At 36.5% G+C, this 18,830-nt stretch overlaps 1 protein-coding gene across 3 annotated transcripts; it reads left to right on the forward strand.

The window, feature by feature from the left end:
- The first annotated feature begins 1,145 nt into the window (after positions 1–1,145).
- On the forward strand, positions 1,146–18,233 carry plat (plasminogen activator, tissue). 3 transcript variants are annotated; one of them, XM_087788022.1, is made up of 15 exons: positions 1,146–1,217; positions 7,745–7,818; positions 8,977–9,103; positions 9,272–9,406; positions 10,379–10,489; positions 11,489–11,663; positions 12,104–12,195; positions 12,261–12,435; positions 12,795–12,880; positions 13,841–13,906; positions 13,980–14,184; positions 14,282–14,418; positions 15,585–15,725; positions 16,649–16,797; positions 16,879–18,233. In XM_087788022.1, exons 2-15 carry the CDS (start codon positions 7,759–7,761, stop codon positions 17,044–17,046), a joined length of 1,827 nt encoding a protein of 608 aa, XP_087644148.1. In that variant the 5' UTR covers positions 1,146–1,217; positions 7,745–7,758; the 3' UTR covers positions 17,047–18,233. The 3 variants fall into 3 exon arrangements, with proteins under 3 accessions (XP_087644148.1, XP_087644149.1, XP_087644150.1); XM_087788023.1 differs by having other exon boundaries at positions 8,977–9,019; positions 16,879–18,232; XM_087788024.1 differs by lacking the exon at positions 9,272–9,406 and having other exon boundaries at positions 8,977–9,019.
- The last annotated feature ends 597 nt before the right edge of the window (positions 18,234–18,830 follow it).

The raw sequence follows: 18,830 nt of genomic DNA on the forward strand, positions 1-18,830 counted from the left end.
ACAGACATGTGTATATATCAGGTATTACTCACATTTTGATTCATTTTTTCTTCATGTATTATAGTGTACTGAGCCTGTTATTAAGAATACACAACTAGTATTTTTTGGAAATTTAAATACATGAAACATCAGAATCACATAAGTATTTGTCTCACATAAATGAGATTTAAGATAAATTAGTTAATTTGTTGAAAATCAATGTAAAATGTAATGGGTTATTACATGAACTTTAGTAATGTAAATTCAATATGTTTTCAATATGTTTTCTTTTATTAATAGTTATATCAATCGCGTGTCATCAATCCCAGAAGTCTCCACCTCTAAGGGACTCATTGTATAAACAAAGTGGACGTGATTACAGCTGGCTGGTGGAGGAGTGAAGCCATTATTACGTCATAATGGACTCCCGTCTCGTAACCTCTCTTTCTCAGACTCAGAGCAACTTTATAAAGTAAAAAGTCCAAAACATGGTCATGATGAGGGACTTACTGCATCTTGGAGAGGAAGACTATATATATATATATATAGATATATATATATATATACAAAAATTAATGTATGATATAAAATAATGTAAATTCAATTTTCAAGTTTTCAATATGTTTTCTTTTATTAATATTTGTTTTCTTTTTGCATTATATATATATTTATATATATATATTTAATTCAAAAAGAAGATATATAATCTTGACTGAGATTATTGTAATTTTTGTTTCTGTTTATGATATTTTTTGTCGGGAATTGGAAGCAATTTTGCTCCACATATTTTTGGATCAATATCATGAACCAAAAAGTAAAAAAAAAAAAAAGTCTAGATAGAATCATTTTTGTCCCTGAAACTTTACACCTGTGGCCCCAAACATAAACGATACAGGGGGCCATATAAAGATTGATGTATGATATAAAATAATGTAAATTCAACATGTTTTCTTTTGTTTATAGTTGTTTTCTTTTTTTGCATCAGTAGCGTGCGGTAAAATGACAACTATTTCAGAGAATCTTAACAAGTCATCTTGGGCGAGTGGCGCCGCCCTGCAGGCGACATCATCGCCTCCATCACCCGGGCTGGCAGCCATGTTCTCCGGCTGAGGTCAGCAGGAACCTCCCCTTCACTCGCAGATAAAAACCCGGGGAAGGAGAAAAGTGTCAGTTCGAGAGACGAGCCTCTGGATCTCTACAGCTTTCGAGGAATTGCACCTTCACTCGAGAGGAAACAGGTTCGTCGATATTTTACATGTAGTTTTTTAACTTTATATCATTAACTCTGTTGCAGCTAAACTTTTATTAACTTACAAAAACCGTTTGTTCACTCAATATCTTAAATAATATGGTTTTAATATTGTTATGTTTGTGCATCATTTATTCATTTACATTTTTTTTATATATTTTAAAATACTTCTGTAAACTTATTTTAGTTATCTTGATTTGATTTAAATATATCATTTTAAGAGACATTCTTAACTAGTAAAGACAAAAGTGCCAATGTTGTAAAACATTAAATATTATTTTACATTATTATATTGTTTTTAATAATATGATATCTACAAATGTGTTTTTTATACAAAACAAATAATATCATGTAATATCATGTAATAATAGTTATCAATTTTATCTTGACCTTTAAAGTATATACTTTATTGAGTATTGTCTTGATTGTTTAAGCGCTTTGTGACCCTGGTCTGGAAAAGCGCTATACAAATAAAAATGACTTACTTATATATACAATATTTATATACATATATGTATTCATATTTACATGTATTTTAAAAAATAATATAGTGAAATACCAGTCAATGAAGATGTATACAAAATAAAAAAGAAAAACTCAACACACATTACATTTTGAAATAACAAATGAAAATTACGTTTTTTTGTGTAAATATTTATATTAAAAAATAATTTACTTTGATATATTTCACACACATTATATACTGCATCAGGGAATCTGTGTTGAAGTTTAAATGACGTCACGTTTATCAATAATTGCATCAAACCTCAGAACACACACATCGTTCTAATACTTATATGTCGGGAACGTACTGAGATTGTGCCGATGTTATCCAGGACTCTGATTATGTGTGTGTGTGAGTGTGTGTGTGTGTGTGTGTGTGTGTGTGTGCGTGCGTGGCTTCATGATAATGTTGGGAACTCTCCTCCCTCACATCAGTGATACTCTAAGCCGATGCATTATCTCGCAGTGAAAGTAGTAATTGGTTTTTATCTACATTCCTGGCAGTGCGGTCACTCTTGGGTCCGAACACTTGTGTGAGTCACCCGTGGCACGTAAAGCTGTTAAACTTAAAGTAGGGGGAGGTTTACTGGTATTGACATGTCAAGCAATTAGATATGATTTACAATAGTATGTTTTATGTGTAGCCGATCATCGTATGACTTCATGTATCTTGACTTATTGCTGTATTTATTGTTGCCTGTTTTGTGTTTTAATTTAATAAGTTGTTGTTCAGGTTTGTAGTGGTCGGTGCCGCTCACTGTAATTAAGTTGTTTGTTTTGTTCAAAAATACTGTGGAAAATTGTGAAATACTGATAATACTTTAAGAAATATACCTTAAAAGGTTTGTGCTGATATTAGTAACTGGATAAAGCTTTAATTCTTGCATAGAAATTATGAGTGATTTATGCAGTTTAAAGGTGTTGTGTTGATGTAAGTGCGTCTTAAATAGATGTTGGACTCTATTGTATCATCAGTGACTGTTTGTACAAAACTCTCTACATTGAAAATGAGCTTAAGCTGAAAACATTTTTGTGTTTTTGGAGATTCAAACTTACCATAACCACACCCACTCTACTGTGATTGGTTAAGCATCCAGGTTAGTCACCGCGTGTCATCAATCCGAGAAGTCTCGACCTCCAAGAGACTCGTTGTATAAACAAAGCGGGCCGTGATCACAGCTGGCTGGAGGAGGAGTGAAGCCATTATTACGTCATAATGGACTATGCTCTCGTAACCTCTCGTTTGCCAAGATTTCAGACAAACTTTATAAACTAAAAAGTTCAAAACGTGACTTACTGCATCTTGGAGAGGAAGATTCAACATTTAAAACATGTATGTGAGTCAGTAGAGTTGGAGTTTGACATTAGTTGCCCTTTAATTTCCCCTTTAAGTTCCCTAAAATGATTTGGCCCAGATGTGCATTTATCCAGTGGTTCCACAATCCCCTGATCCGACGACCGGCAACGTTACAATTCCTGCTTTATTGATGATTGAAAAGGTGTTTTATTTTGAAAAAGATATGGTATTTTCTCTTAAGTAACATTCGCCTGTGACTGTTGACACATCAAGACGCTTGTTCCAAACTGAAAACTACTCTAAATGAGTGATTTATTTCTACTTTCTTGATCAGAAGGCCGGTCCGTGAATATAATTCCGATATCAAACTGGTCTGCGGTGCAAAAAAAGAGTGTTGATCCCTCCGTTCTCTAGTGTCTTGTGTAAGACATTCTCCTTAAACTTCCATCTAGGACTTTGTAAGTCATTTTGAAGCGGTTTAATTAGTCGATTTTTAACTGTTTATATCTGTATTCTAAGAGTATGTACCTCGTGTCCTTGTTAACGTTCTGTTACTTCTGAGAACTTTCCATCAAAGATCCAAAAGCTCCCATAAATCCTGCAACATCTGAGTCTGCGGCGTCCACAGGATAGATGAGTCACACGACCACTCACTCTCTTTTCTGCTGACTTGTTAGATCCTTCCTCTGTCTCTCTCTCCTCCATTAGCTTTTTCTTTTGAACTGTCATCCTTCGGTTCTGCCTTTCGTCCCCCCCCCTGGCCTTTTCCCTCACAAAGCTTCTCCTTGTGGGCGACAATACAGCTCCCTGTTCTGCAGTCGAAACCACAGCGTCTGTAATGAAAATCCCCTTCGCCATGAATGAACAGCGCCTGATAAGTAGCTTAATGACCGCCGGAGCGTTGCTGTGACACATAATGAAGACATTTTTGAAACCTTGTTCAACAGGGAAAAAAAAGAAAAGCCGCCTTTGACCGGCTCTGGTCTTCGGCCAAGTGTCTAATCTTGCGGAGATGTGAGACAGGAATAGTCACCTGGGAGATGAGGTGCATTTCACAGGTAGATGCAAGTATGCTCCCCCCCCCCCCCCCCCGTGATATCTCCACGTTTAAGTTCCTACTTTGTTACTGGAAGTCTGCGAAACCACATCCGCCACATCATCTCAACACACATGTGCTAATGGCTCTGTCAAGAATGAACTTCTGCTTGGACGGTTCGTCAAAAGAGAAATTCAATTCAAGTTTGTCGATACTGTTCGATAATTAAGCACCTTTTATTCATTTATTATTCTTAAATGGGTTGAAAAGAAACTAGTTCAAGGTGGATCTCTGGCCCCCTGGATGGTTGTCTTAAAATCCAAGTGTATATATATATGAGATCTGAAGATGTAGGTGATTAAGATAAGATAAGGGACCGAGATGATGGATGTCAACCATACTGTTTAAGCGCTTTGTGACCCTGGTCTGGAAAAGCGCTATACAAATAAAAATTACTTACTTACTTACTTACTATACTTTTCCTTGATTTTCTGGAACTCCTGTTGTGTTATCAGTTTTATCTTGATCTTTAAAGTATATACTTTATTGAATATTGTTTTGATTGTTTAAGCGCTTTGTGACCCTGGTCTGGAAAAGCGCTCTATAAATAAAAATGACTTACTTTCTTACTTACTTACTATAAAACAGGAAATAGTTTGGTTAAGAAGAACAAACGCGAAGGTAAACTTAGCGTCAAAGAAAAAAACATACATTTAAATCAAACTCCTACTTCCTGTTAGGTAAATAAAAAATATACATTTTGTTTCGCCCCCAATAATCTGAGTTATCATGATACAAAGTTACATTTAGTGTCCAGATTGACAGTTATTTTTCGATTTTTAACGAGTAAAACTGGGTCAATCTGTTCAGCTTACGACACTGTTTCTCCATGTGTTCAGTCCATACACGCTAATAAAGTATGAAATTAGAACTTTTCCTAATTAGAAACCGACATCTGCTAGAATGTAGGTCAACGGCGTCACCGACCGACGACGGGTTTGTTATCATCGGCTACTTTGCTGAACGTGCCACGAAGCAACGCGTGAGTCACGCGCCGCCAGTCCATAGACGCTTTCATTTCTTCCATTCATTCATGTTTGACCCAGAATCCAAACCGCACCCCCCGCCCCGGGCCGCGGTGAACATGTTTCAACTTTACCATTTTGTGGAAAAAAAAAAGAAAAGACTATGATCCATAGTTTCTTTGGCAGGTTCACTTTTGTGCCAACGATAATAATGTAATAGAGGAATGTTGGAAGGAAAACAGTTTTTAAATCCTGTCTAAAACATAATCCACGCAAATCATGTCAAAACATGCGTATCAAACCTATTAGACTGACGCAAAAAACCCTAGACTAAGGACCAATAAATAGTTGATGGAATTGCGGAGTAATCTACCTTTTTTCTCTTAGAAATATTTCTCTTTTTACTGTATATTTAATGTGTTATTTTGCTCATATTTTAATCTGGGAAGAGAAATTATTATGAAAAGTCTGTCAATATTTGAATGAATTTTATCGTTAGCATTTAAAAAAATTAGCTTGACATTGGAGTGGACGAGCTGTTGTAGGTTAACCATGAAATTGACACCGATAAACAAGTTATAAGCTATTAATAAACTGATGTTCTGGCTCTGGAAGATTGGGCTGACTTGGAAAAGGATCCAGATTAGCACTATCACTATCACTATCACTATCACTATCACTATCACTATCACTATCACTATCACTATCACTATCACTATCACTATCACTATCACTAGCATTAGCATTAGCATTAGCACTAGCACTAGCATTAGCTCTAGCTGGCTATTGTTAGCCAAAAAAGTTACATAAAACGTTTTTTCTGTTAGCAAAACGACATGTTTCAATAATGTTCTCAGGAAATATTGATGAAGGAATACAGAGACGACGAATAAATGATGGTGTTTTTGTAAATCCATCTTGATTTAAGATGATTTTAAAGGTTTAATTTTCCATTTCATAGCTAACTGTTGTTGCTCAGGTGTCAAGGTTTGATCAGTACTAGCAAAAATCCAAAAAGACTTGAATTTGTCATACAAAGCGTACAATAACAACACAAAAATAAATCAACTTTCATGTGACTTTGGTGTCAAATTAAGGTGTTTTCCGATAATTTTACATTGTTTTGCAGTTGCTAGATCATCAGCACAACTGCTAATACGCCTACTACTGCTTGTGCTAAAAAAAACTACTTGTACTTTTGTCGACTATAAAGTAATCTAACATAAGCTAGAAAGTCAACTACTATCTTGTTGAAAAAACAGGGGTCGTGAATTTCCTGAGTCGCAACAAACTATCAACAAAACTCAACGTTCTGTTTACGTCTGAGCCTCCAGTTGCCTCAAGAGGAAACCCTCATCCGGGCCCCCTTGGTCTTCTGGAGATACCAGGGCTGGACCCTCTCACACATGTTTACGCCGATGTGTGCGCGGGAGTCGATATGTACAAACACACATCAGGAAACACATGTTTTCAGCTGACAGCGCCGGAGAGAGATGAACAGCTGCACAAAGGAAACAAAGAAGAAGCCGGTCTGTTGTTGTTGTGAGGGGCAGTCGAGGGGTAGGAACTGAACCCAGAGGGGGGTTTATGGGGACGAGACGAGGGATCTTTTTGGAAGAGGCTGGTGAGTGCGTCGTATTGTCATGTTCACAAAGACTTAGAATATGTTGTGTGTGCGAAGATACGGGATCAGTCGACCACAGAATGTGAGTCAGTGGCGGATCAGACGACAGACCGGTGGTGGGTCTGATGGGTGTGGGGGGGGTGAAAACTTTCCCGAGAGCAGAAGTGCAAGCATCTGAGTATTTAGGTCATTTCTTCTTCTTCTGTTTCTGGTCTCCACATATTTCTGCTGAATGTGACTCAGTTTCTGCTCACACTTGACTCCGGTCTCGCCCAGGATCTCCTTTTCCAAACCTTCAGCCGTCCATCTTTTTAAAGTTCTGACTCACCTCTGAGTCTCCGCAGCTGCTGCTGCCGCAGAGAAGGAATGTTGTCGGAGGGTTTTGAAAGAAACCCACCAACCACACGGACTTCACCACGGCACGCTCCGCCGGGCTCTGTGATCGACTGCTTTTCCTGTCGCCTCAGCAATTTTGTTTACGAGTTCAAGCTGGATCGACGAAGACGTTTGAAACCAATGATGACTTTCTTATGGGATGTACCTGCAGTTACGACTTCCCGTCTGACTCAGGACGACGAACAATGACCCCTCACTACAATGACCCCCCACTACAATGACCCCTCACTTCCCATCAGTCCACCTGCTCCACCCTTTCCTCCCTAGAAACTCTCCCTCGATAGAAAAAAAAAAAAAAAGATAGCAGAGGAAGAGAAGGAAGGAAACGGTGGAAGGAAACAATATTGTGGAACGGACTGTGTTTGTGGTTTTCCTGTGATTGTCATATGTCACTGATGTCACTGATGACAAAATCATAGGTTGCGTACAGATGACCAATAATGGAGGGCTGGACACACAATGAGATGAAAGTTCTTTTGGGAGTTTCTTTTATTTATTTTGGTTGCAGAACATTTGTTGTATCACGTATTAAATCTTTGATAAATGGTTTGTATAAAAAAGGAAGGTTATAAGTCCATTCAAACATGTTTTATTATCCGGTAGTTTCTGAGTTTTATTGTGTTTATACTTTCAGGACATTAAGGAGCGATGAAGATTATCTGCCTGTTTGTGCTGGTGTCAGCTCTCTACTGCACCCTAGCCAGCCCTGTGAGTACTACATCATTTTATTTTTTTAGAAATGTAATGAAAGTGTGTTTTATGAGATTTTTTCATCAATTTAAGCTTAATATTAGTAATATTAGTGGGATTTTTTTTTTAATTATCTTACAACTGAGACTAAAATATATATGTATTATTAGAAATTTTGTGTTAAAATGATGCTGACAAACATCAACACATTATTATTATTAAGACGTTATGTGTGGATTGAAACACAGACACCAAATTAATGCAAATATTGGATGTTATTGTTTATTTTTTTATCTTGTGACTGAGACATCAAAAATAGAAATTAAGATCATATTGTTAAAGATTTTATGTAGAAAAAGGAGAGGGATAAACCGACAAAAATCAACACATAAGTTCACCTTGTGTGTTGATTAAAATGATTCTTAGAAGTTCTAATGAAAAGGGTCAATTAATGCATTTGAATTATTATACATTTAAAAAAACATTTTTTTTAATTTAAAATACAGATAATGATGTTTTAATGAAAATATAAAATTATTTTGGATTTTACGTTAAGAAAAACAGCAAATACTGACAAACATCAACAATTAATAACACTATATTTTTAATTAATTAATAGATAGCTATATCCAAATGTTTACCAAGTGTAAGAACATATACGTATAAAAACTAGTTCTAATGAAAAGTTCTCTTAAAACATTGAAATGACAATAAAGAAATGAACACAAAACAACAAGTGAATGATACAAATATTCAATAGATATTCCCCGAAAATAATAAATACACAAAAAACCATAAAGAATTAAAACAAATATTGATGAGGACGTTAATGTTTAATTAATTATCTCACAACTGCGACTTAAACAGAAATAAAAGGATTATACTATTGAAGATTTTGTCAAAATAAATAAATAAATAAAATATAAAGTAAACGCTAACAGACATAGTGTTGATTACTGTTTAAATCACTACAAAAAGATCAGTAACTACATCTAAATAATAATATATTTATAACACAATACATTAAGAGGGTGAAGGACTTTGCACAACCTCTGCGTGAGAAGATTTGAATTATTTTTTTTAACCGTGTGAGTCAATTATAACTAGTTTTATAGAAATTAAAAACAAGTTTTTTCTCTGTGAAAGAGTCATGACGTTGTTGTCGTCCCTCTGCAGACGGTGCCGCTGCGCTCTAAGCGAGGGACTCGTTTCTACCGAGGTGAGCCGCTCAGGCATCCATCCAGACGGACCATTTTTTTCATTCATGTCCAGAAGTCTTCACCTCCTCCCCTTGAGTCGTCTTGTGAGCCCCACCTTCTGTTTGTCTTTTAATCATCATCATCATGATCATCGTGTGAATCCTTATCATTTGTGTCATTTTCACCTTTGTCTACTTTTAACCCCCCCCCCCCCGCCCTCCAAAAAATAACAAACCCTGTGTCTCGTACTGACTGTGAGTTGTGTGTTTCAGTGCAATGTGTGGATAGTGGGACGTCAGCAGTGCGTCGTTTCGGCGACACTTGGCTGCGATGGACGGGACAGCGAGTGGAATATTGCCGTTGTGCGACGAGAGGACGAGAGCTTTGTCATGTTGTGCCCGTCACCAGTGAGTGTGTGAGCAAGTGTGTGTGTAGTTACACGTCTCAACCCCCGAAATCCTCGCCAAAACCCCATTCGTCTGTGTGATTAAATCTCACCTCCGCCGTCGCCGCAACGACCTCCTGATTATTTGTCTGTTTCCCGGGCGCTTCTGTGGGCGAGGTTTAGTCTCGGCTTGTTTGAAATACTCGTGCCAGGCACCTTCAAGATGGCTTCTGTGACACACCATTTATCCTCGGGAATATAAATCACCACCGCATTTCCCTTCCGACAAACTACCGTGAGATCATATAACTAGCTGCTGCTATTCTGGACTTGAAGATTTGAAGCTTAAAAACCCAAAAACTTTAAACAATTCGACCTCGAAACTTCATTGTTTTATATGTTTTGGAACAGATTCCTTCTAGATAAATACAACCTGTAGACGACCGTGTCTCTAAATCATTTTAAGTACTAGCTTTTGCCACATTGATTCCCATTTAGAAGTCTATACAAATAAGAAAGACGCCGGAATATTCACGTGTTAGTTTTCATTTTTGCAACTGCCACTTATTTATTATTATTTAATTTAAAAAAATCTGAGTTATTAGTGTATTTGTGTAGTTTCTGTTTTCAAGAATGTTTATGTCGTAGCCATTAGCCATCAGGCTAACCGACAACATATCTTCAATGTGCGTCCAAAGTTAAATAACTGTTGCGTTAACTTCAATATATCCACGAGAACAAAACTTCAAACATGTCTTTATAACACATTATGATATTAATAAAGTAATTTAATTTCAATTAAATAATTAAATAACAATAAGAAGGCGTTAGCATTATGCACATGCTAACATTAATGCTAATCTCAAACTCCAAGCTTTTTAGGAATATCTTTTATTAGTAGCTTTAAGGTTGGAATATCCTAAAGGTTATTTTGTGACACTCTAGAAAATAATAATAATAATATATCAACCTTTTTTTTCTTTCTTTTTTTTAGACTGTTACATGTCTCAATGCTACAATGGCGGCCTGTGTAAAGAAGCTGTTTACTCTTCCGACTACATCTGTCAGTGTCCTAAAGGCTTCACTGGTGCTCAGTGTGAGATAAGTAAGTATAAAACTAAATACCATATATATATATATATATTTAAATATGATTGTATGTTTGTTCCCTTTTTAATTTGTGTTCAAATAATGTTCTTTTTGCCACGGCTACGCTACGATGCTAACTGCTAAACGCAGTACCATGCTAAAGGGCTAACTAGCCATCAACATATTTTTCCCTCTTTTTTTTACATTTTAACTGTTTACTGCATGTATTTATTCTTTCATTACTTTTAGAAAATAATTTACATGTTTGTGATGTTTTTACTTACGCTGTATGCTCTATATGAATTCAAATCTATATCGGAAAATGTTTTCACAATTTCTCATGGTTTCTATTTTATTCTTTAATTATATAATATTATTAAAAAATATATATAATATTACAATTACAGCTATATTTCGTCAACCTTTATTTCGAAATTTTCTATTATATATCTTATATAATAATAACTAACCTGTCTCCGGAACTATATGCTATTTAATATATCATTTAGTTGTATTTAAAGAATGATGCCTGGTGTTGTTTATTCTCCAGACCTTGTATTATTCTGGTTCATTGAAATGTCAGTTATGTCATAGTTGTTATTTAACAACCAATAAAGTGTTGAGAAATTCGTAGACGCCCGACTCACTTACAATAATGTTTGTGGTTTACAATGACGAAGATCATAAAATCCAAGAGAAAAGGGTGTTTTTTAAAAAAAAACAATATTTGTGCGTCTGTGGGTTCTAATTCTCTTGTAACACCACACCCCCATCTGGATCCGGTTCAGAGCATTCCAGCTGTCGGGGTTAAAATGAGATGCAGTTTCTTACTCCGCGTGTTAATCTGATGACATTCATAGTAACCATAAGTCATGCAAACATTTCTTAGGAAAATGTTACAAAGGCGTTCATGAGCCTCAAGTTTAGTCATCTGGACGTCGTCCATACATGCAGTTTATTAACTTGTCTTGCGAGATTTTTGACTTATTCTGGAACCCTCGCCTCTTCCCGACAGACACCAAAGAGAGTTGTGTTGCCGGCAAAGGAAGCGGGTATCGTGGCACGTGGAGTTTGGGTCAATCTGGCGCCGAGTGCATCAACTGGAACTCCACCACGCTGAGAGGAAGGAAGTTCACGGCCAGGAAAGTGGACGCCAGCAGCCTCGGGCTCGGAAACCACAACTTCTGCAGGTAATACACCGAGTATAAAGTTGATAAAACACAGTGGTCCCCTCGCTACATCGCTGTTTAACGTCATCGATCTCGCTTCTACTCACCGCACCCATATTACTCATGGTACCAACAAAACGGTGAACTCCCATGATGCATTTCTACGTACTGCCCTACATACTCACGGTTGATTTGTCGCTATAATACCTTATTTAGATTCTACTTCTATGTCGCAATTTCGATTGACCGACAGCTATGATGGGTTGGCTGGGCGGCAAAGCATTATGGGAGCTGTTCAGGTCACCTTTACTGAGAGGTTTGATACCTCATGAGAAATGTTGCGTTAGCAAGTTGGAATAATTGTTCATTTAAACTTGTATAAAGGGACTATTGTGTACATACTTTAGTTTAACTTAACTTATCTTAGATTTGATGTGACTTCATCTTTCTGTGTGATTTAGGAATCCAGACGACGACAACTCGCCCTGGTGTTTCACCTACAAAGGAACTCAGATATCTTGGGAGTACTGTTCAGTACCAAAGTGTCCAGAAGGTACTAACTTCACCCCGACAATAGTAACACGTCGGCCCCTCTCTAAACCGTCCCTTGCGTCTCAGATCAGAACCAGGAGTGTGCTCAGGGCTCCGGTCAGCTGTACCGAGGAACCACCGCGGTCACCAAGAGTGGAGTGTCTTGTCTGGCCTGGGACTTTCCTTCTTTGAGGCACAAGCTCAACAACGCGTGGAGGTCCGACGCACTGGATCTGGGACTCGGAGGTCACAACTTCTGTCGGTAAGAAGAAGAAATGAAAAAAAATGCAAAAAAAAGTAAAGTTGAGGTGATTATGAACAGCCTTTCAGCTCAGCTCTAACCTAGTCTTGTGAATGAAGGATTAGCATTGATGCTAACTGATGGCCTCAAGTCATGTTGTCACACAAGCTTAAGCTCAAAATCTAAAAATGTTTTTTGTTGTGTCTGGTAAAATATATAGGAGCTTTTATTTTGAAGTTCTGAATGAGACAACATGTTTGGCCCTTGCTTGTTTTAACTTAATCAAACGTGTCCCTCGTCCAAAAACAACTTTGGACACCCCGGTCTAAAGCATCAAGTTCAAGATAAATTGAGTTTAAATGTGTCATTTTTTCCAACAGGAACCCTGACGGTGACGTCGGTCCGTGGTGTCACGTTTACAGAAACTTGCAGCTGACCTGGGAGCTGTGTGACGTTCCCAAGTGCTGTGAGTGACAGAAGTATTAACACAGAAGTAGATCAGTGTCACCAGAATATTCAATATATTTCTTAATATTTTCAGTGTTAAAACTTTTTTTTTTATTGAAATGTTGTAGTTTCTTTTAAAAATTGAATGATTTTAAATATCATTAAAAAACATATAAACTAATCAATTCATTTAAACAAGTTAAATTGAATTAAACAAGGTTGAATTTTTAAATAAAAATAATTTTAAATTTAGAACATTTTCCAAAATGAATGAAATTAGTTTCACACATAAAGTTTGTTATTGTAATTCCAATAATACAAAAATACATTCTAATACCAATCTTTTTTTCAATTGAAATGTTGTTGTTTTTTAAAGAATATAAATATTAGTATTTATTGAGTTATTGTATTTAATAATTTCTACGTTGAAAGGTGGAATTTATTTTATTCTTTTTAATTATTACATGAAAAAACATCAAAACATTTAAAAATAAATGCATTTTATCACGTAGAGTTTGATATTCTAATTTCTGTATTTTAAAAAAACAAGTTTTCTATATATTCATTTCATAAATTCTTAAATTTTATTCAAAGCATATTATACCAACATTTTTAAATTTAATTTAATAGGCTAATAATTAAAGAGTATTACATTTAGAACATTTGTTTTTTAATGATTTGAATTACAACCATAAATTCAATGTGTGGAAAAAATCCATTCATTTTGAAAAATGTTCATTATTTAAAGTTAATTTAAACATTAGAAAGGTTATAAAATATTCTGATGACACTGATATACTGAAGTCATGATAATTTATTACGATGTTATTTTATCAAAAGAGCCTCAAGTTTGTATCAATACTGATATAAACTTCACTCCATTCTTTATTGAACTTGTTTAAAATAAAAAAACTTTGAATAAAATTCCAAATGTTTCTTGAGCAGATAAATCTCACCAACATGTTTTCTTTCTCAACAGCAAAGCGTCCATTGATCACAACTCTTGGTCCTCGCGCCCCGACATCCAACAACAACAACAACCAAGGTTAGAATCCACCGAACCTCTCGACACGTGATCACTCTTGAGAGAGTCTGACCCTCGACCTTTCTCCCCGCAGCCGCGTGTGGACAGCGTTTGGACAACTCGGTCAACCGTCCGTCCTTCCGTATGTTTGGCGGTCGAGTCAGTGACATCACAGAGCAGCCGTGGCAGGCGGCCATCAACGTCTACCAGGCGCGACTGAGAAACCACTTCCATCGCTGCGGCGGCGTCCTCATCGACTCCTGCTGGGTGTTGTCTGCGGCGCACTGCTTCGAGGACGTGTACGACAATATATATATACTCTTATAGAAATGACTAGAAATGACTAGAAATGAAGATGACGTTGTTAAAATATCGTCTTCCATGTCGTCCGCGCAGCAACAAGCCCGAGATGCTGGAGGTGGTTCTGGGAAGAACGTTCCGGAAACAGAACTCCAGCAGCGAGCAGATTTTCAAAGTGGAGAAATACTGGATCCACGAGAAGTTCGACAACGAGACGTACGACAACGACATCGGTATGTTGGTGTTTCTCCAGAGGAAGACTCTAGAACTAGAACACTCACTTGTCTTAGAGTCAAACACACGTCTTTGACGTTTAGATTTATCGTTTATCGTAGGAAATAAGAGTTTGATTTTTTTTTACAATAATCGCGAAGCTATTGTTTAGTGCAAGACACTTTTCAATCAATCAATCAAGCAACTTTATTTATAAAGCACTTTAAAAACAACAACAGTCGATACAAAGTGCTGTACAATGACATGAAAGTGCAAAGAAAGCACAATTAAATCACACAAAGATAAAACAATAACAAATAAAACAAGCAAAAAGCACTAAAAACAGCTCAGAGTCATGCTGTGTTAAAAGCCAGAGAATAAAAGTGTGTTTTAAGGCGAGATTTTAAAAAATACTCAAAAAAGAAACCTATAAACTAGTGAAAACACATGTTTTTTAGTTAATATAAAGCAGTCCATGGTTCAAATAATGTTGGGGGACCATTGATTTACAAGAGAAAAACCTGTCGGATTTAGAATTTTTTTTTAAAGAATCGGGGCAAAATAATTGTGTAAGATAAATTTGAATGTATTGCATTCAAAATACTTTAGGAAAAGTAATATTTGCACTTTGTTATCTCTTTGCACTTTGTTCTTGTTCTTGCTTTGATGAAACTTGCCTTTACCTTCTGTCTTCTGCTGTAAACTGGAAACCTAATTTACCGAAGGAGATCACCAGAGGGATTAATAAAGTCTAATCTAATCTAATGTACTTGCCCTCGAATGCTGTATTTGGCCCCCAGGCCTTGTGTTTGTAATGAACCAAAGAGCTTCATGTGATCACGTTATATATTATTACCATCATATCGTGTCCCGCTCGACCTCCGAACACAACCGACTGAACGGATGAAGCAGTTTCTTCTCCCACATGAGACCAGGAGAAAGAAAACAAACGTAGAAAATGAGTGAGTCAGTGAGCCAGAGAGCGAGTCAGTGAGCCAGAGAGCGAGTCAGTGAGCCAGGAGAGAGTCAGTGAGCCAGGAGAGAGTCAGTGAGCCAGGAGAGAGCACGACTCATTACACCGTCCACTCTAGTTTCTGCTTTCCCAGGGTTTTCATTTTCCTCCTGAAGGAAAAGTCAGGAAGTGGAAAAAACACTCTTTTAACTCTGTGTGTCTCTGGTCACGCAGCTTTGCTGAAGCTGAAGACGGACATCGGCATCTGTGCCATCAACTCTCCGGAGGTTCTTCCTGCGTGTTTGCCCGAACGAAACCTGGAACTTCCCGACTGGACCGAGTGTGAGATCTCTGGATACGGAAGAGACGCCGAGTGTAAGAATCTACTGTGATGTTGTTTCAAGACCTTTTCCTGCAGAAAATATAGATCAGTGTCATTATCTTCACCATCTGTTTGTATTTGATTTGTAGTTTATGAAATTACACTTTACTACCTTTCAAAACCAACAATTACACACACGCTCACGCACACACACACACACACACACACACACACACACACACACACACACACACACACACACACACACACACACACACACACACACACACACACACACTCACACACATATATATATATATATATATATATATATATATATATATACAATTTTGCATTTTTGTTGAATAGGTTTGTTTCAAGAGTTTGTAAAGTTGTTCCGTACTTCAAAGTTAAGGAAACAGTAACTAAACTATAAACTTAATATAATAAAATAAATACTTAGAGTTACGGCTAACAATTTATATTATAAAATATTACATAAAATGTATTTAATCTTAATAATAAAATGTGATATTTATAATGCTTTATTTATTTTTATTTTGATCAAAAAAAACATTTATTTTTATTCTTAATTTATATTTAATTATTTAATGTATTATATGTATGTATATATAGTATACTGTTGATTACTATTGTTGTTTTTTTTGTATCTTGCAGTATCTTTAAATAAATGTTTATTTCATCGTTTATTTTGATTATTTATTATTTATTATATATATTTATGTATTATCTTAAATACAAAGTAATTTTTTTTTTAATACATTTATTTGAATAAATGTTGTTGTACAATTAAATAGATTTTGCATTTATGTTTTTTCTGTTAGGTATTAGAAATATATAAATATAATTATTATTATTGAATACAGTCGATCGCATTATACCGTCTCACCACCAGATGTCGCCCCATGTGTAACTAAAACGGGTCAAAGGTTTGACGAAGGGTTTCTGTCTCTAGTCGCTGCAGGGTTCTCCGAGCGAGTGAAGCGAGGCTACGTCCGTCTGTGGCCCCGAGAGCGATGCGTCCCCGAGGTTCTGTCCGGGCGACCGGTCACGTCCAACATGTTGTGCGCCGGAGACACCCGAGGACTGGACGACGCCTGCAAGGTGAAGTAGAAAATCTACACACGTGATGTGAGAGACGACTTCAGATGTGGTTTTTAACCGTCCGACCGTGTCTCCTCGCAGGGCGACTCCGGGGGTCCGCTGGTGTGCCGCAGCAACAGCAGGATGACCCTGATGGGGGTCATCAGCTGGGGCGACGGGTGCGGACAGAGGGACAAACCAGGCGTCTACACCCGAGTGACCCGTTACATCGACTGGATCGACGACACCATCAAGTCCAGTCAAGTTTAACGAAGGATCTTAGAGACTCCTAGAGTCCCGGATGAGTCTTCTAGAGACGGAACCCTCGACCTTCTCTCGTCTCGTGTTGATTTTCTATTTGTTCTTCGGACGGGTCGACTCGTCCTCCAACTCTGGCCTCGAGACTTCTGCTCGACTTTTTTGGTCCGAGCTTCCGGTTCCCTGAACAAAGTTGACAAAGACTGAGCTATGAAGTAGTCGGGAGTCATTTCAACTTGATAGTTACCAGGACGGAGCCTGGTGGTGCTCCACGCTAAAGTTTAGCTCCCTTAGCTTTGGAAACATGTTTGTATTTCCTCCTGTTTTTGTTTGGGTTTTTACTCTCCTTAACTTCTCCAGCCAGACAGAGACACTCTCTCTTCTTCTATCCCTGGCTAGCTTGGACATGTTAGCAGACAACCAATCAAGACGTGTCATATCATGAACTCAAAGATCCAAATCTGCTGGTTCAGATTCTTCCAGCAACAAAGATTCATGTTTTTAACAAGTTTGTGTTGGGTTGATCCCGGATGACGCAGTAACCTGTACATACTGTATATTGTATTTTTTTGTTTTTTTAAACATATAAAAACACACACAAACTCTCAAACACAGTGTTTGATTTAAGTTAATATTTATGTGTGTTTTAAAGACCTCACTGTGTTGTGTAGTTAATAATTTATTGTACTTTGTAATCAACTCCGACTTCCTCAATAAAATCATTTGGGATTAAGATGTGTGTGTGTGTGTGTGTGTGTGTGTGTGTGCTTGTGTGTGTGTGTGTGTGTGTGTGTGTGTTTGTGTGTGTGTGTGTGTGTGTGTGTAATTTTGGTTTTTGCAACGGACCCAAATCTCTTGACCTGCATATGAAGGAACATGTGACATAAGAAATACACAACATTTGGGTCAAAACACACACTATACTAGTAAACATGTCCAATTTGCAAAACTCTTGAAATAAATAAAAAACTATTAAAACTAATTTTCCAAAATTCTGAAACTTTGTATTAGTTTTGAGAGTTTGTCAATTTGTTTGGTACTTACTAGTTACCGGCGTTACAGTAACTAAACTGTAAACTTAATAGTGCAAAATAAACACTTAAAGTCATGGGTAAAAAAAAAACCCTAAGATTTATGGCTAAAAATCGCTCACACATGGAAGTAAGTTTGTTATTTTTTTGTTAAATTTAGTTGGTTTAATAAATAAAACAATTAACATCGATTACTTCCCTTTTTAAAATCAAAACTTCTTTCATTGTTTTGTCGTAATCGTAATATTAATGATTAAATCCCCCAAAAACATTGCTTCAATTAAAAATAAACAAAAAAAACACATTTTCAATCGTTCTTTTAGCGACTTCCTGTTGGAAGGAAGTACAGGTTCAGCGTGGATGTTTTTCAAAATAAAAGTGTTGAACCAACAGATGATTAAAAAATGTTTCAAATGCACTTTAAACTCATAAATACGTTTATAACTTGTACATCTACCGCTTGGACTGTGGAACTCCTTGATCACATGCACATTTAAAATGTACAAACTTAACTTGTAAAACTGGTCGGTTTTATTGAAAAACATAGAAACATATTTACTTATAATTTTGCTGCCACAAAATAAAATAAAGTAAGCATCTATCCGTGTTTATCCATAGTTCTTTTGGGATCTGTATTTAAATATAAATTGAATAAATTGAATAAAATCAAGAAATATAAATAAATAAATAAATAAATAAGTTTATAATTTTATAATGTGACAAATTTTATTCTGTGATCACATTAAGAATTTCTTTTTTTTCTTC

This window comes from Callionymus lyra, chromosome 1 (assembly GCF_982586985.1).
Source record: "Callionymus lyra chromosome 1, fCalLyr1.hap1.1, whole genome shotgun sequence".
NCBI lineage: Eukaryota > Metazoa > Chordata > Actinopteri > Syngnathiformes > Callionymidae > Callionymus > Callionymus lyra.